The sequence below is a fragment of the Rhagoletis zephyria genome, unplaced genomic scaffold (genome assembly GCF_001687245.7).
Source record: "Rhagoletis zephyria isolate East Lansing unplaced genomic scaffold, Rhagoletis_zephyria_1.1 Rzeph_scaffold_03357, whole genome shotgun sequence".
Taxonomy (NCBI): Eukaryota; Metazoa; Arthropoda; class Insecta; order Diptera; family Tephritidae; genus Rhagoletis; species Rhagoletis zephyria.
The window spans coordinates 18,699-36,784 of NW_016160440.1; the positions used below are offsets into that span (position 1 = coordinate 18,699).

The following is an 18,086-nucleotide window of genomic DNA, read 5'->3' on the forward strand; positions in this document are numbered from 1 at the left end:
CGAGCTGCTGAGCGGTGAGCGGCATTTCCGTATGGCGCCGCTCGGCCGCTCACCGCCCACCGCTCAGCCGCTCATGGCGTGGCCTCGGCCTTAGGCTTTCCATGCTTCCTCCTCGTAAAAAATCATGCGCAGTAAAGAGTTAACTATTTAAATTTACGAATAGTTTTATATCAACTTTTGTGAACTTCTGTTTATGTGTTTTAGTTCAATGTACCTCTGTTGGTTAAGCTACAATAAACAATTTTTTAGTAAGTACCTAATAGTTATTGGTTTTGAATTTTTTTTATGATTAATTTTTTTTTTAAATTAATTCTCTATATTATTACACTTGCCTTATACATACGTATGTACATCTTGTTTTAATAAAACAATTTTTAACCCTCATACTTTCGTACTTTGCACTTTATTAGATTTTAATAAAACCTATACTCAGAAATGCTTGATAAGTTTTATTGCTGGAACCGCTTTGTTTCGTTGTAATACATCAGCTTTGAAAGAATTCTTCAGCTCTTTAGGCAGAAAAATGGATCCATTTTTAATCTATAAAATTATAAAGAGTTAGCGAAGAAACAATCTAAATAGTCCAGTTACCTTGTTAGACTCAATTACGGCTATAAGCAACCGGGGTATAGCAGCTGCAGTCCCATTAACTGTGTGTGCGTACTTTAGCTCTCCATTTATCGTTCGATATCTAATATTGAGACGTTTTGCTTGATAGTCAGTGCAGTTGCTACAGCTTGAGATTTCACCCCACATTTGTCTGCCTGGCAACCAAGCCTCAATATCATATTTTTGGAATGCTGAAGCACCCAACTCCGTAGGAGGCATGTCAAGAACTCTAAAACTTAAATTGAACTGCTTAAATAAAGAAATTTCTGTCTCCTTGAAACTCTCCAGCACAGGTTCTGATTGGTTTTCTGTACATACTGCAAACATCTCCACTTTATTGAATTGATGAACCCTAAATGAGAGCAATCAAAAAATTTTCACTTACATTAAATTAGTGTTTTTATATAAACTTTAAAGGCTATCAGCATAATAAGAAAGGCGTTAATGAGATAAATTGTAAAACCTCTAGAACAGTGGCGTGCCTAAATGATTCAATCGAGGCAAGCCCAAGTCAATATAACCTTAGGAATAAAAGAACTAAATAAATAAAGTCAAGTTTATTTTAATACTAGCCGGTCTCGTATGCCACGCGCTAAATGTGCAGATTTTAAATAAGGTGTGATTGGCAACTACGCTGGTTGTAATCCTACTAAAAAGATAATATATAATTGCGCATCTGGAGGCCAAGTCATTTTATTTGACACCTCATTTCCAGTAATCTAACGAACAGCCCACATTGTTTTAATTTTTCGCACAGGTTGCAACCCTCTCCGTAAAATAAAACTTTACTGCAAATTGGGAAATTGAAAAAATCGTCGTATCGATAATATCGGTGTATCGCACTAAAAAAAAAATATTTGAAGTTTCACAATGACATTTAAGAATCCTTGTTCAATAATAGTTAAAAGAAATAAGAATAACTTACAGTATTATTTATTTTGCATTTTCCAAATGTGAAAGATCTGTTGGCAGACATACATTCGTACATGTAAACATTTTACCTGTAAGACTTCCAACAATTAAAAAATTTAACTATCAGTATTTTAATAAAAAAAAACTTACAGTCAGTCAATTAAGTTTAGGTATAGCGAATTTTGTACAATACGGGCAACTATTTTTTAAATATTTTATTTTTCGCAAATTTTTTATAAAAATATGGTTAATTCCACAATAAAAATCCCAAAAATCAGAGTTTCAAACCTTTGCAAAAGTAAAGAGAATTCTGCAAATTTTCATCCAAATATTGCCCTTCTTATTTACACTCTTTAGAAAAAAGTTGAGTACGCAGTTTTTTAGCCCATACAATTTTAGTATAACAGAGTGCAAGTTTGAGGTAGCTAGGACTTACCACTGATTTTTAGAATTAGAAGGTGTCGCTCATTTTCTCCATATAAAATAGTGTTTGATAATTTTTTTATATGGAAAAACTGTGCGACACCTTCAACAAAAAAATTTTCCAAAAATCAATGGTAAGTCCTAGCTCCCTCATACTTGCACTTTATTAAATTTGAAGGGGCTAAACAACTTCATACTCAACTTTTTTCTAAAGAGCGTAAATAAAAAGTGCATTATTTGAATGAAATTTTGCAGAATTTTCTTTAATTTTGCACAAGGTTTGGAACTCTGATTTTTGGGGTTTTTGTTGTTGAATTAACCATATTTTTATAAAAAAATGAGCGAAAAATAAAATATTTAAAAAATAGTTGCCCGTATTGAGAAGCTTCGCTGTACCTAAACTTTATTGACTGACTGTAGGTAATGTTTTCAAACATGATGTATTTAAGGCCACTTTTTGTAATATATATAAGGATATGTATTCATTCATTAATACATATGTATATTAAGCAATTACGCAGATTAACTCACATAAATATATTAAAGTTTGTTGAACTGATGTAAAAAATTAACCATATAAATATAATAAGTATAGTTATGGTGTAAGCTAAAGCATATAACTATTGTTACGATTATCTTTGTTTAATTGACGGATTTCCCAAAATCCTTTCGATTCGTATCGCTGGAATGTTAAATAAATACTCACGATGACCAAATTACAGTAAAATTAACTTTATTGTGCAACAAACACTTTACAATACTTGTTTACTGTGGTTTACTTGTCGGCCGCTGTGGTGTAGTGGTAAGCAGTGCGCGCTTCTACTCCACAATGCCTGGGTTCAAACCCTGGTCAAAGCAACATCGCAAAAATATAGAAAAAAAGGTTTTTTCTTAACAGCGGTCGTCCCTCGGCAGGCAATGGGAAACCTCCGAGTGTATTTCTGCCACGAAAAACAGCTTCTCATAAAAATACAATCGCCGTTCGGAGTCTGCGTAAAACTGTAGGTCCCTCCGCTTTGTGTGACAACATCAAGGCGCACGCCACAAATCGGAGGAGAAGCTCGGCCAAACACTAACATATGTGTAAGCGCCAATCTATTATTATTATTAACAACAATACAATACTTGTTAAGGCAATTAAAACACTTTACAAAACTTGTTAACACAACTGAACTTTCTGCCATTTTCATGTTGTTCGCTTCGCGTTGCCGCAGTATTCGCCACACTATGTTTTCTGGTAACAAGGCGATATTTGTGCATAAAATATTGATATTATCGTCCTCAAAAATATCGTGCCGAAATATTTAGTGTCGGAAGCAAAAAATATCGTCAATATCGATATATCGATATAATATCAACTATTCTACTGCAAATATGAAGGCCAAGCTTTTTCATTCGACACTTCTTTTTTTTTAATTGAATGAACTGTGCAAATCTAATGTCATTAACAGAAGATGCCCTCGCGTATTATACATACATAATTTTTAAATAGGTGGCAACCCCACTAAAACAAAAAATAAAACCTTATTGCACTTGCAGAGACCATATGCTTTCACTTGGCACCCCAGTTTTTAGTCCAACGGTGAGGATCTTATAATTTTTAAAAAGTGGCAACCCTACTCAAAAAGTAAGACATTATTGAATACATTTCTAGTAATCCAACAAACAGTGCGGATCTTATAATTTTTTAGACAGGAATTATAGGAGTTTAAAGGACTAAAGATAATATTCCTATCAATACAGATTATACCTAAAAAATCTCGTCTAAATCCGTTCAGTAGGTGGCAACCCTATTAAAAAAATAAAGCTTTTGTACATGCGTAGGCCATGCCCTTTCTTTTGGTATCTCATTTTGCAATCCAACGAACGACGACAATCGTTTAACTTTCTAATAGATGGCAACCCTACTCAGAAAAATAATACATTATTGAACATGTAGAGGCTAAGTTTTTTCGTTTGACAGTGACGGTGCAGAGCTGATGCCTGCCCTATTATGATTGAATATAATAATTTTACTAACAGGTGGAAACCCTATTCAAAAAACTAAAACATTAGCGCTTTTCTAGAAGCCAATCCCTTTCATTTGACACCTCATCTTTTGTTATCCAACGAACGGTGCGGATCTTATAGTTTTTTAGACAGGTGGCAACCCTTCCAAAAAATAAAAAATAAATAAAACTTGAATCTTGCGGTGTAAGCAGGGTTGCCACTTTGGTTAATTATTACCAAAATTGGTAGAAAAAATTTGGGTTGGTAAAAAGGTACATTTTTTTCTCATTTTGGTAGATTTTTGGTAAAGTATTTGGATTTAAAAACAAATTAAATTTTAGTTCCCGCTTTATTTTTTGTAGTTGTCTTTATATTATCAAATAAAACACCTCTTTGAGGTAAAATTTTCGAGTGACGAAAGCTGAACTAGAAACACAAAATTTATGATATAAATTTTGTGACGAAAATTATACTAATTTTTTAACTGCCTTGGAAACGTACGAAAAATCTTTTTTATTCATACGATTCATTGCAAAAGTTCTGTTTTTTATTTTGTGTTTCTAGCAGTAGACGGAACTTCGCAACGTTCCGAATAAATAAAAAAAGATTTTCCGTACGTTTCCAAGGCACTTAAAAAATTAGTATACTTTTCGTCACGAAATTTATATCATAAATTTTGTGTTTCTAGTTCAGCTTTCGTCACTCGAGAATTTTACCTCTGCAAGACCTTTCCAAAACATGNGACAATCGTTTAACTTTCTAATAGATGGCAACCCTACTCAGAAAAATAATACATTATTGAACATGTAGAGGCTAAGTTTTTTCGTTTGACAGTGACGGTGCAGAGCTGATGCCTGCCCTATTATGATTGAATATAATAATTTTACTAACAGGTGGAAACCCTATTCAAAAAACTAAAACATTAGCGCTTTTCTAGAAGCCAATCCCTTTCATTTGACACCTCATCTTTTGTTATCCAACGAACGGTGCGGATCTTATAGTTTTTTAGACAGGTGGCAACCCTTCCAAAAAATAAAAAATAAATAAAACTTGAATCTTGCGGTGTAAGCAGGGTTGCCACTTTGGTTAATTATTACCAAAATTGGTAGAAAAAATTTGGGTTGGTAAAAAGGTACATTTTTTTCTCATTTTGGTAGATTTTTGGTAAAGTATTTGGATTTAAAAACAAATTAAATTTTAGTTCCCGCTTTATTTTTTGTAGTTGTCTTTATATTATCAAATAAAACACCTCTTTGAGGTAAAATTTTCGAGTGACGAAAGCTGAACTAGAAACACAAAATTTATGATATAAATTTTGTGACGAAAATTATACTAATTTTTTAACTGCCTTGGAAACGTACGAAAAATCTTTTTTATTCATACGATTCATTGCAAAAGTTCTGTTTTTTATTTTGTGTTTCTAGCAGTAGACGGAACTTCGCAACGTTCCGAATAAATAAAAAAAGATTTTCCGTACGTTTCCAAGGCACTTAAAAAATTAGTATACTTTTCGTCACGAAATTTATATCATAAATTTTGTGTTTCTAGTTCAGCTTTCGTCACTCGAGAATTTTACCTCTGCAAGACCTTTCCAAAACATGTCGATTGGACGTCTGGATAAAAACTTCCAAATCTCGTGTAAATATAAGCGAGTCATTTCAGCATGCTACTGTGGCTGCTTTCGTCACACGCGCGCACTGCCGTACGCTGTGGCAAAGTCCATTCTACTTTATTGAACTAATTTTCCAACGCTTTAATGCATACTTTTTATATACATATGTACATACGACATTAGCGCACACAAGGGGTGGGTTTTGGGGTTCAAACCCCCCCTAAAGCTAATAACCTCAAATACAAACTGTATCTTAAAGCTAAGAATCCAGCTCTCAAGGAAATCATAAGAAATATTTATTATAATTTCTGTTGCTTGATAAAAGCGCTTTGCTTTTGCTGTAAATTTTCATGAGAAAATAAATATACGACCATTTTTTTCTTGAGCTGAAAACTGGTTTAAGAAATTTTGGTAGAAGAAAATTTCTTCTCCATTTCTTGCCCGTCGTTTTATATGAATTTTTCTTTTTTCTTAAGAGTTCAGATAATTTTTTCGGTATTCGAAATATTAAAAAAATGTGGAATCGTGAACCATCTCTATCGAAAACCAGAAATCGAAACAATTAACATAAAAGTGTAAAAATTTCTTGGAATCAATAAATTTATTTTTACTGACTCTTTTTTAAAATTTTTTATTAGGTAATTTTGAAAGTTGAGCTCATCTTGAGTTTATAGAACTTTTTATTAAACAAGTAGTTTTTAAGGAAAGAACACAACCATCTTCAATTCTCATATACAAATTTACGTGTACCGTTAATTTCTTCATGATCCAATCACCGGATCTAAACCAAATTACAGGACGACCCTTGAGGTGTCATATTTCCAATAAAAAGGGAAATTATTGAAATCGGTTCACGTGGTCCAAAGTTATGTGTTCCGACGAATTGATAACCTCCCCTTTTTTTGAAGTCGGTTAAAAATGTTTGAGTTCTGTTAATCTTATGTAAATAAAGTGCAGTTTATGAATTTTAAACCGTTTATTTATTTATTACATACTGTACATAAAACTTGCATAAATGTATTTCAAAGAGCATATTATCTGAAGCGAATTTTCAGTATATTCCGGTGATATATCTTCAGAAATATAAAACCCCCCTAAAATATATTCCTGGGTGCGCCCCTGACATACGATATGTATGTATGTATATGGATAAAAGGCGAACATATCGTACTCTATTTAAAACTCATTTTACTGGAATCCTGAGGAGCTTTTGATTGCCTAAACATCTTAAATTATTCTAAAGATAAAAAGCAAAAATGGACAGATATGTAATTACACGATATGATTGTTCGCAAAAAAATAAAACAAAGGCGGCACTATGTGGGTAAAAATCGAAAAATTTGTTGTCTGCAATGTGAACGTGTTTGGTATTTTTGTAAAAGTAATTTATCCACTAAGGGCCGGTTACTCAATGTCTGGTTAACACTAATCTCCGGTTAAACATAGTTATCGACGTTACCGACTCCCTGTTATATGCATGGAGTCGAAGTCGTCGATAACGATGTTTAACCGCAGATTAGTGTTAACCACACATTGAGTAACCGGCCCTAAGAAGAGTTAAACAAAAATTTCCCTAGAAAATAAATTATATGTCGCCAGGAAGCCACTAAAGTGGACAAATTTTATACTAAGAATGTTTATAAGAGCATAGCTATGCGTAAGCTCTTCACGGAAATAAATGTCAAAAATACATTCTTTGAAATAAAATGTTGGTTTGACGTTTTTTATTTCCATATATATAGTACAGAACTACAGGAACAAAAATTTAACACAGGGTATCCCTGCGGTATTCCAGAAAAAATATTTTTTTTTAATAAAAATTTCAAAATGAAATGAGTAAAAAATATACGTAAAAGTATGTTACTTTTTATTATTTTATTAAATAATACCGGTTTTAGCTTTCGAAAGCAGAAATAAAAACCCGCTCTTTTTTGCACTTTTTGAAGTAATGCGTTTTTGGCTAATGCATAAAATAATTTTTTTTATTTTTATTTTTTGTCAGTGCCATCAGATCTGCACGATTCGTTCTATTTTCGAAAATGAAGTGTCAGATTAAAAATCTTGACCTGTAGACAATAGAGGTTTATTTTTTGCCACCTGCTAAAAAACTAAATAAATTTTTATAATAAGTTAAATGAATTATTAAGAGATGGGTATCAATCGAAATCTGTATGAAAAGGGTTTATTTCTAAACTGCATGTAGAGGGTTGCCACCTGTTTAAAAAATCAAATTCCATTTGAATTAAAGGAGTTAGGAAATTCAAATTGATAGGCATCACCATATGGGAGACAGAAGAAAGAGGTTTAAGAAGGTGTTAGGTTGCAAATAATACGAAGAGGGTTGCCACCTGTTTGTAAAGTCAAATTTAGTTAAACTAAAATAATAACTGTGTCAAACCAAAGGTTTACGACATCGTATTTGTTATTTTATTACACATACATACATTGTCAATCAGTGATTTGTTCTGATTACATTCCTTTTAAATTACTGGACTCTCAAATTAACTCACGAATGTTTTTACTCTTCACTTATTTCTTGCTAAATGTGTCCAATTTTTTCTTTTGTCTGGTACCCATATTGATATACATATTTCAGTTACCTTATTCCCGTAAAGTGAATTTGATTTTTAAAACATTTGGTAACCGCCTTCTACGTGTCGTTTAGAAATAAAGTATTCACAAAACCATTTCAATAGATACCCATATTGTGATATCTAATTCATTTAACTTATTAAACAATTGTAATAAAATTTGTCACAGGTGGCAACCCTTTCAAAAAAAATAAATAAAACTTTCTTGGACATCTACAGGCCAAGCCCTGTCATTTGACACCTCAGTTTTGAAAATGGAAGGAACTATATGTACATACTAGGAATATTAATCCCGGGATCCCGGCCCTTTTAAGGTCACAAAAATCCCGGTATTCTTGGCAAATAATCGCGGGATTTTCGGGATTTGTAATTTGCACTGATGAAAATAATAGAAACTCCTTTTCTTGACCAGTATTGGCTATATTTCTTATTTTTATTTAATAATTAATATTTTTTAATAAATGTCTATCTCATTATACATATAACACCGCGAGATAGTAAGTTTTAAACAAAAATATCAATATATTCGCGAAACCATGGGCTAATTATAGTAAAATTGCGTTTTTAGTTTTTCACTCTGACGTCAGTAATTCAAAAATGATTTAAAAAATTCAGAGAAATGTGCTTAGAGAAGACGTATGGGTATCAAATTAAAGAGGAACTCCTATAGAATTTAAACAGTTGCAAGTTTTTGGTGCAGAAGGACTGGTAAGTAATTAAAATGTCCTTTAAAAATTGTATCCTTGTAATTTCGCAATATTTGTTTTTGAAAAAATTTTATGTTAACTCGATAAAACCCTCATATTTCATCCTTCTAACTTTATTAGCTTAAAAAATTACCTCGGTTTTTTGAGTCACTGTATTTATTTTGAAGTTTCGTTGATGCCTATAGTTTCATCACGTTCGTTTTGGTTGAAGAAAACCGACACGATGCCATTAATATGATCTCAAAAACCACATCATTAGTTAAATAAAAACTTCCTTAATAAACAATTTTAATCTTTATTGAAATAACTAAACAAATAGAACAAAAATATAGTTTTTATTCTCTTAAAACAACTAAAAAAGTTATTGGTAGATATTTTCCAGATTTGGTAGATTTTTTTCAAGTGGATAGCAAGTATTTTTTTCCGTCAGTGGCAACCCTGGGTGTAAGCCCAGTACTGCGTAGCTTAACCAATTATCTCAGAAAAATTAGTTTATTTCTACTTATGCAGCAACTAACTTCAAATTGAAGTATAATCACCTGGCAGCCTCATTGGGATAAACCAAATGCTTATACTTTTGATACATATCTTTGCAAATAGTTCAATATTAGTTTTAAAATCATCTAACTGTGGGCAATTAACTATTTCAGCATGAAAAGGCATCTGTAAAATAAATATACTGACTTTGCATTGCTTTAAGCCAAATGCATTTTAAAGTAGTTGAAATCAAAAGCAGAGTCGGACAATCGACTTGCTGCTTGCACACAATTCAAACTGAACATTTGAAAGCAAATTTACATGTCTAGCTGTAGCTGAGAAAAATGTTTGCTTCAATTGGTCGCGGCCAAGAATGTCCATGTTCAAATCTCATTAGGCGAAACATTTAATTTAAATTTTTAATTTCGATTATTCTTAATTATGAAAAAGCATTTGTGAAGTGTAGAACGAAAGTGTAATCAAACCACTGACTTTAAAGTGCTTTAAGCCAAATGCGTTTTAAAGTAGTTGAAATCAAATGCAGAGTCGGATAATGTTAAAGTCAACAGTTCGTTCCAAGGAAGAAAGTAGACTCTTCAGTACCATCTGAAGAAGTTAGTCTTCCACACACAGAATTCAAATACATTCGAATACAGGTTGTAAGGGGGTTTACATACTTAGCTCTATGCTATATTCCTCCCCGATCTGACTCATCAGTGTATTCACAACATGTTTCTTTACTGAAATCAATTTATTCAATGATTAAACCCTGTGATTCAATGATTATGTTGGGTGACTTTAATTTACCAAATGTATCATGGAACATCATTGACAATGATATCGTACCTTTCTCGTCTAGTGCGTGCAACAACGTATTTTTAGAGGAGATGGCTGAACTCTGCCTAAATCAAGTTTATGTACTTCGCACTAAGTTTGGCAAAGTTGTTGTTGTTGTTGTAGCGACTACAACAACCCCGCCCAGATCGGCTGATATCTCAGTCGTTGTCGTCGAGTTCCACTAACGGCAGCCCCAAGAAGCGTGCAGCCTCTATGGGGGTCGGTCCACAGTGACGACGCCGTTAGGGTTGTGGGGTTTTCCGGGCATGCCAAGAGATGTTTCGAGTCGTGAGGGGTCTCTCCGCATGCCGGACATTCGTTCGGCACATCCGCATTTAGCCTACTCAGGTAGGAGTTTAGCCTGCTGCAGTAGCCAGAGCGAAGTTGGGCTATTGTTGTTCTGGTTCCGTCGCGTCAATGTCCGGTGTTTGTGTGCCTAGAACGGCATTCACAGGTCTTGAGTCTACATAACTCGAGACTGCGTCCCTGTGAATGCCGTTCAGGGCCTGTCTGTGAGCTGACGGGTCCAGAGGCTGCTTAATGAACCTCTGGACTTCGTCCGTCAGTTCATATAGATGCCTCCTGACGTGCCTAGGCGAGGGCTCCTCTGCAAGCAGCTGTCTATTTGGGTGGCCACATCTGTGGCTCCCAACAAGAAACTGCTTGCAGAGCATCGTGTTGTGCTCCCTAATTGGGAGCATTTTCGCCTCATCGTGGAGGTGGTGTTCTGGTGACATCAGGAGGCATCCTGTCGCTGTCCTAAATGCTGTATTTTGTACCGTCTGTAGCTTCGTCCACTGCGTCCTACTAGTCCCCGGCGACCACACTGGTGCTGCGTAATTTAAAACCGGCCGGCCTATTGCCTTGTATGTTGCCAGCAACGTTTCTTTGTCTTTGCCCCAAGTACTGCCGGCTAGCGACTTGAGGACCTTGTTGCGGCTCTGTACTTTATTGACAATAGCGGTTGCGTGCGCAGAGAAGGAGAGCAGGCTGTCGAATGTTACTCCGAGTATTTTAGGATTATTCACCGTCGGAATTGGTGTGTCATCGACGTGAATTCCTAGCGGTAGCCTGACCTCCTTCGTCCAGGTTGTGAACAGGGTCGCAGAGGATTTCGTAGGGGAGAGGGCTAGACACTTTGCAGTGAAGAAGCGAGAAAGTTCAGAGAGATATCCGTTTACTTTCGAACACAGGTCATCAATTCCATTCCCAGTAGCCATGATCGAGCAATCGTCGGCGTAAGAGACAATCGAGACTCCCTCTGGTGGTTGAGGGAGCTTTGAAATGTAAAAGTTAAACAGTTTGGCAAAGTATTAGATCTTGCTTATGTTTATGATGCATCTAAGCCCGCTGTAAATAAATGTGATCAACTAGTTTTGACCGAAGATGTCTACCACCCTGCTATTGTGATATCTTACGAAATTATAAATGATGGTCAAAATCGCGGTATCCAAAAATACGAACCAAATATTCGCTGTGATCTTTCGAAAGCGAACTTTAAAAAACTGATTAAAGAATTGTCTAAATTGTCGGGGCCGATATACAAAGAAAAGGTTGAGCAAAGCGTTGCACATTTTAATTTTACTGTACATCAATTATTTGAAAAATATGTGCCTAAACACATGTGTGTTCCTGAAGAACAAACACAGTTATGGTTCACTATAGTGCTGCAAAACAATCGATGGCACTATCGATAGTATAATTTTTCAGTCACTATCGATTTTATTTTTTGGACTATCGATTGTTTTCCTATGCTTCGCATTGTGAACTCGCACGTTTACTAACGCCATTGTTTCTAGAGAAAAGTAAAGAGGTATGTAAATTGCTTTTGCATTCGCTTCTTTGATAAATGTATTTTACAATAACAAATTTTACATATTTTTCAGGAGATACTTTTATCAGGGTGGTGGTGAAGGAATGGAGGGGTTTTAAAGTTGGCAAAAGCAAAAGGTAACTTATTAGGTTTTACAATTTGATGTTCATTGCCTTTTCTAACCTGCAAATTTTCTATACATTTCTTGATTCTGATCAGGACGATGAAAGTGAAGCCATCAATTTAAGCGACACAGAGGAAGAGTCAGTAAACTTGCATCCCCAAAAGCGAAAAAGGCAAATAAATTCCCATGCTTGGAAATGGTTTGATAAATTAAATAGAATTTCTGCAAAGTACCGCATATGCAGCAAACTGTACAAGACCAGTTGTAAAACATCTAATTTGCACGATCATATAAGTCGCACGCATCCTAATTTAGGTAACTCAGAATGTCCTGAATCAGTCATCACCAATTACTTCCAACAAGCAGATAGCTACGATGCCAATTCTCCTCGTAAAATTGAGATCGACAAAGAAGTAATGAGCATGATCATATCGGACATGCAACCGTTCCGCATCGTTGAAGATGTAGGATTCAGAAAACTCTTCACAATTTTAGATCCTAGGCATAAGTTACCAAGCAGGACGACATTGCAAAACGTTCTTTTAGTCGAGATGTATGAAAAAGCTAGAGATAGCCTACAACATATTTTGAAAAATGTTAATCTTTGTTCAATTACCTCAGACGGTTGGACATCAAAAGCGAATGTAAATTACTTAACAGTAACGTGTCACTTTGTTGTTGAAGACAAATTGCGATCAGCAGTATTATCCACCTCTCAGCTATTTGACGACACAAATCATTCTGGAGACAATATTGCTGATTCATTACGTGCAGTCCTCAATGAATGGGGTATTTTTGGTAAAGTATCAACAATTGTCACGGATAATGCGCACAGCATGACGAAAGCTTGCAAAATCCTGGAAAAATGTAACTTACCGTGCTTTGCTCACACCCTCAATCTTGTTATGCTGGACGTATTGGCTCATGATTTATTAAGAGACCTTCTATTAAAATGTAAACGGATTATCAGTTTCTTCAAAAGTAGTGCTATAGCATATGCAAAGTTTAGATCAGTGTTTAAAAAACTGCAGAAAGTTTTATTTCATTTGCTTTTGCTTCTGCTTATGCTTTTGGAAAAGAAAGAAGTTGCAGTCAAAGCAAACGCAGAAAACGATTACCAATAAAATGAGCGTCAGCTTCGGCAGCCGTCGGTTTGAAAAATTTTCATTTTGTCTTGCTTATGATTTTGATCAGTAGCACAAGTTAAAGCAAAAGCAATATTTCTGCTTTTGCGAGTCGTCAACAGTGGCAGTCGATGAAACAGAAGTTTAGCATACACAAGCCGTCAGCATTTCTGTACATTAGTCGCAGTCGAACAAAAAGCAAAAATTTATTTAATTTATTTGCTAAGAAGCATCGAGTTCGTGCTGGAAAGCTAACGATCGTATGCTTCTCAGCATTTCTTCGTGTTGGTGCAGTGGCTATTCGTTTTCGTTTTCAAATATGACAGCAGAAGCAACTGACAACTGACGAACTGCGAAAGCCGATCAATTTCTTCTGCTTCTGCTTCCGTACTTTTCAGTAACACCCGATTTACATGATTCAAGTACTTGAAAGCAATTCTTGCTCATTCTCTTTTGTGTTTTCTATTTGCTTTTACACGTTTCAATTCTGTTGAATTCAAGTTTTGGTTCTTTAAATGGGAAGCAACGAAAATGCCAAAAGCAAAGCAAGAAAGTTGAAACGACTTGACGGTACAGACGCATGTGTACTCGTCCCTTTTCTTCTCACCCCCTCTCTTCCACATGCGAGCAGAATTGAATTCAATACTTGAACTGTGTAAAAGCAGTCTAAGCAAGCAACAGCAAAATGCCTCTGCTGATAAGCATCGCATTCGTGCCGGAAAGCAAACAATCGTTTACTTGTCAGCTCTTCTCGTACTGCTGCTGTGGCTGTTCGTCTTTTTCGAAGCCAAAGCAAAAGCATGAATATTTTTTTTGTAGCAAGACAACTTCAGAAGCACAGCATCAGCATATTTTCGTTGCTTTTGCTAATACTGCTTAAGCATTTCAAACCCTGGTTTAGATCTACGCAGTTAAAAGAAAAGCCTTTATGCCTGGTGCAAGAAGTACCGACGCGATGGAATAGCGCTTATAAAATGATATTATAAAATGATTATTACAAAAGACGCTATAGCTACAGTTCTTTTGAAAACACCAAAAGCGCCAGAAACGCTAACGGCTGATGAAATAGAAGTGTTAGAGGACCTGGTGGAATTATTTTCGCAAATCGACGAAGCCACTGTAAAAGTTTCAGCAGATAAAACAGTTACTATATCATTCATTTTACCAATAATTTGCGGCATCTTCAACAATTTACGTGATGTTACTAAAAGTACTGCACTGCTGTTAGGAAAGCTACGTTGCTAGATCCACGATTCAAGAAGGAGGGATTTAGATCGTCTTCCAATGCAGAAGTGTCAACCAAATTGTTGGAAGATGAACTATTTAACTGCAACAACAATGATTATGCCAACGACTTGTTCTAACCGTCCTTCCCTTGTGCCACCACCCTCATCTACAACAACAACAAAAACGACAACAGCAACAAGTTCAAGTGATATGTTTGGATTTTTGAAAGAAGCGGTCAATAAAAAAGTAATATCTGCTAGGGTGGATACTATAATATCAATCCGGCACTACTTCGAGGAAAGCAATATTCCAACAGACACCGATCCATTGGCGGGTAACTATTGAAGCGTTTGATACTTTTTTCATGTACAAGTGCGCTTAATTCATTTTTATAGATATCGGATACAAAATACGATGCTTTGAAATACTTAAGCATTCCCGCTACTTCTACTGAAACGGAGCGTATGTTTAGTAGAGCCGGTTGCATCGCTTCTGAAAGAAGATCGTCTCTGAAGCCGAAGAACTTAAATATGCTACTCTTTTTGAATAAAAATGGATGGGTTTTCGACCACGAATAAGACGTAGTAAGTCTAACGTACTAAAAACGAAGTACCTTATTTTCCTCTCTATGTAAGGAGCTAAAGAATTCATGGACTGTTAACGTTAAGTCATAACTCCCACGTTATTTTTAAGTATTATTTTTGCTAAGTGTGAAGTTTTTCTATAAATTCAAAAGTTTATTTTGACAATAAACCTTTTTTTTAATAAGAAGTTAATTTTTACTACACCTTATAGATTTCTTTCTTTGAAGCAGAAAAATAATATACATCTTTCCGTTTTTTCTTTATTAAACTATCGATAGTATCGATAGTGCGTTTAAATTTTGACTAAAACTATCNACTCCCACGTTATTTTTAAGTATTATTTTTGCTAAGTGTGAAGTTTTTCTTTAAATTCAAAAGTTTATTTTGACAATAAACCTTTTTTTTAATAAGAAGTTAATTTTTCTACACCTTATAGATTTCTTTCTTTGAAGCAGAAAAATAATATACATCTTTCCGTTTTTTCTTTATTAAACTATCGATAGTGCGTTTAAATTTTGACTAAAACTATAGATGGTGTACCTATCGATAGTTTTACAGCACCAGTTCACTAAAGAACTGAGAACACACAAAAAACCCGGTTTACACTCATACTATGTATGTAAAATACTCACTATTGCGTCACAAGTTCTTTGAGTTAAACAAAAAGTGTTATAAAGCTTACTTGTCTAAAATCAAACGACGTATAATAGATAACACCAAATCATTTTATGATTTCGTAAACTCCAAGCGAAATGAACGTGGGTTTCCTTCCGACATGAAGTATCAAAATACCGTCTCTAGTGATAATCAAACAAATTCGAACATGTTCGGTCAGGGGGGGGTGAAATAACACAAACGGCAATAACGCAAAATTTGCTTTATTTCACTTTTAAATGGGAAATAATACCAAAATTTGAGTTTTGCTTTATTTCCAACAAAGGTTGGAAATAAAACAAATTTTGCCTTATTTGCCATTGCTTATTTATACTATATGTCAAAAAAAAAACAGTTTACTGACAGAAGGAAAAATATCTTTGTTTATTCCAAAAATACAATTAAACCAAGGCACATTGAACAGGTAATATCAGTATAGCAGCTGATTTGATTTTTTTCAAATTATTTGTTCTCGAAAATGTCAAATATTTTACATTTCTTCTCACAAAAATTCTAAATTTTTAAAATCTATTTGCATGTGAAACATTTTCCATACAAAACCAGCGATTAAATAGCAGCTTTTGGAAAGNCCCCCCCCCCCCCCCTCCCCCCCCGTTCGCTCAGTTTTTTAAATCCAATTACTCCATTAACTCCCAAGCATAATTTGACTATCCTTTAAAACTAAGTCTNGAACACACAAAAAACCCGGTTTACACTCATACTATGTATGTAAAATACTCACTATTGCGTCACAAGTTCTTTGAGTTAAACAAAAAGTGTTATAAAGCTTACTTGTCTAAAATCAAACGACGTATAATAGATAACACCAAATCATTTTATGATTTCGTAAACTCCAAGCGAAATGAACGTGGGTTTCCTTCCGACATGAAGTATCAAAATACCGTCTCTAGTGATAATCAAACAAATTCGAACATGTTCGGTCAGGGGGGGGTGAAATAACACAAACGGCAATAACGCAAAATTTGCTTTATTTCACTTTTAAATGGGAAATAATACCAAAATTTGAGTTTTGCTTTATTTCCAACAAAGGTTGGAAATAAAACAAATTTTGCCTTATTTGCCATTGCTTATTTATACTATATGTCAAAAAAAAAACAGTTTACTGACAGAAGGAAAAATATCTTTGTTTATTCCAAAAATACAATTAAACCAAGGCACATTGAACAGGTAATATCAGTATAGCAGCTGATTTGATTTTTTTCAAATTATTTGTTCTCGAAAATGTCAAATATTTTACATTTCTTCTCACAAAAATTCTAAATTTTTAAAATCTATTTGCATGTGAAACATTTTCCATACAAAACCAGCGATTAAATAGCAGCTTTTGGAAAGCTCGCCCAACTCAGCAGCACAACCGCTGATTACTGGGCCTGGCACAGGATGATGGATCAATGCTTCGAGAAGCGAACCAATTTACTAAGAAAGAAAGTTGCAACAATTTTCATTTTTTCAATTTAAACTTTTTACCTTTTTCGTATTTCGCATGGCACGCTTTGATGTAGAAGAAAAAAATCAGAACAGGTTTCGATACCAGAAGTAACAACAAAATACGGGCAAATGTTGTTTTTGCTCAAATGCTCTAAACCTGTTTGATAGGTCTTGAATTAAACAAAAAATGTGATATAATTCATATGAAGAAAGTAATATTCACAAAATATTTTTACTTATGAAAAGTCTCACAAAATATAGGAAAAGCATCGTCTTTAAAAACTGCTCCGCATATTGGACATAGCGCTTTTGTATGAATTTTTTCTGCATGCTTTTTAATATATGTTAAAAACATTGCTGGAAAACCTTAAAATGTTTGCATGGAACCATGTCGCAATAAACAGATGAAGTAATAAAACTTGCTTTATTTTCTGACATTCGTCTGCCTTATAGTCACATTTTATAGGCAAATTTTCAAATAAAGCAGTGGCACCTGGTAAATTCCACTATAGGTGGGATGCAGCATGCAATAACACCATACACAATAATTCCCATTACTTGGACATTAAAAAGCAGTTTCAGCAGTTTATCATTTTTCATTTTTCTAAACGGTTATAATGCCACCAGTACATAATTGCGAAAGGAGGGGAGGGGCGGGGGACGTGAGCGCGGGGCGGCGCGCGATCGCGGACCGCCGCGACGACGGGCACTTTCAAAATTGTATACTTACAAATCCGTCCATTTAACTTGTTCATGTACTACTTTTTGTCAAATGTAACTGGGTGACTACCTACATATGTGCACTATTTTGCTTTATTATTCAAATTGTTAAGTATAAAAGTTGGTCTTATTGCTCAACGAGAAATGAAATAAAGCAAATTTGTGTTATTTCACATTCAATTGGGAAATAACACAAATTTGCGTTATTGCCGTTTGTGTTATTTCACCCCCCCA

At 34.7% G+C, this 18,086-nt stretch overlaps 3 protein-coding genes across 3 annotated transcripts in view; 2 read left to right on the plus strand and 1 right to left on the minus strand.

Moving 5' to 3' along the window:
- Nucleotides 1-371: 371 nt before the first annotated feature.
- LOC108368849 (serine--tRNA ligase, mitochondrial-like) overlaps nt 372-18,086 on the minus strand; it is a 32,738-nt gene continuing 15,023 nt past the window's right edge. Inside the window, exons 2-3 of the mRNA XM_017623789.1 lie at nt 592-961; nt 372-540 (exon numbers count right to left, since the gene is read on the minus strand). Coding sequence (XP_017479278.1) covers nt 430-540; nt 592-961 — 481 coding nt within the window. The 3' untranslated portion in view covers nt 372-429. The remainder of the gene's footprint in view (nt 541-591; nt 962-18,086) is intronic.
- Nucleotides 11,947-13,604, plus strand: LOC108368848 (zinc finger BED domain-containing protein 1-like). Its single transcript, XM_017623788.1, has 2 exons — nt 11,947-11,970; nt 12,044-13,604. The coding sequence occupies exon 2, from the start codon at nt 12,133-12,135 to the stop codon at nt 13,216-13,218; it is 1,086 nt and encodes a 361-aa protein (XP_017479277.1). The 5' UTR covers nt 11,947-11,970; nt 12,044-12,132; the 3' UTR covers nt 13,219-13,604.
- On the plus strand, nt 13,833-15,337 carry LOC108368851 (uncharacterized). Its single transcript, XM_017623790.1, has 2 exons — nt 13,833-14,779; nt 14,841-15,337. Exons 1-2 carry the CDS (start codon nt 14,503-14,505, stop codon nt 14,897-14,899), a joined length of 336 nt encoding a protein of 111 aa, XP_017479279.1. The 5' UTR covers nt 13,833-14,502; the 3' UTR covers nt 14,900-15,337.

Bases quoted from the DNA above. Each gene is read 5' to 3' on its own strand.
- LOC108368848 (XM_017623788.1), top strand. From the start codon at position 12,133: ATGTTCATTGCCTTTTCTAACCTGCAAATTTTCTATACATTTCTTGAT.
- LOC108368851 (XM_017623790.1), top strand. From the start codon at position 14,503: ATGCAGAAGTGTCAACCAAATTGTTGGAAGATGAACTATTTAACTGCA. The intron at 14,780-14,840 runs GTAACTATTGAA...TCATTTTTATAG, and splicing joins AGACACCGATCCATTGGCGG to ATATCGGATACAAAATACGA.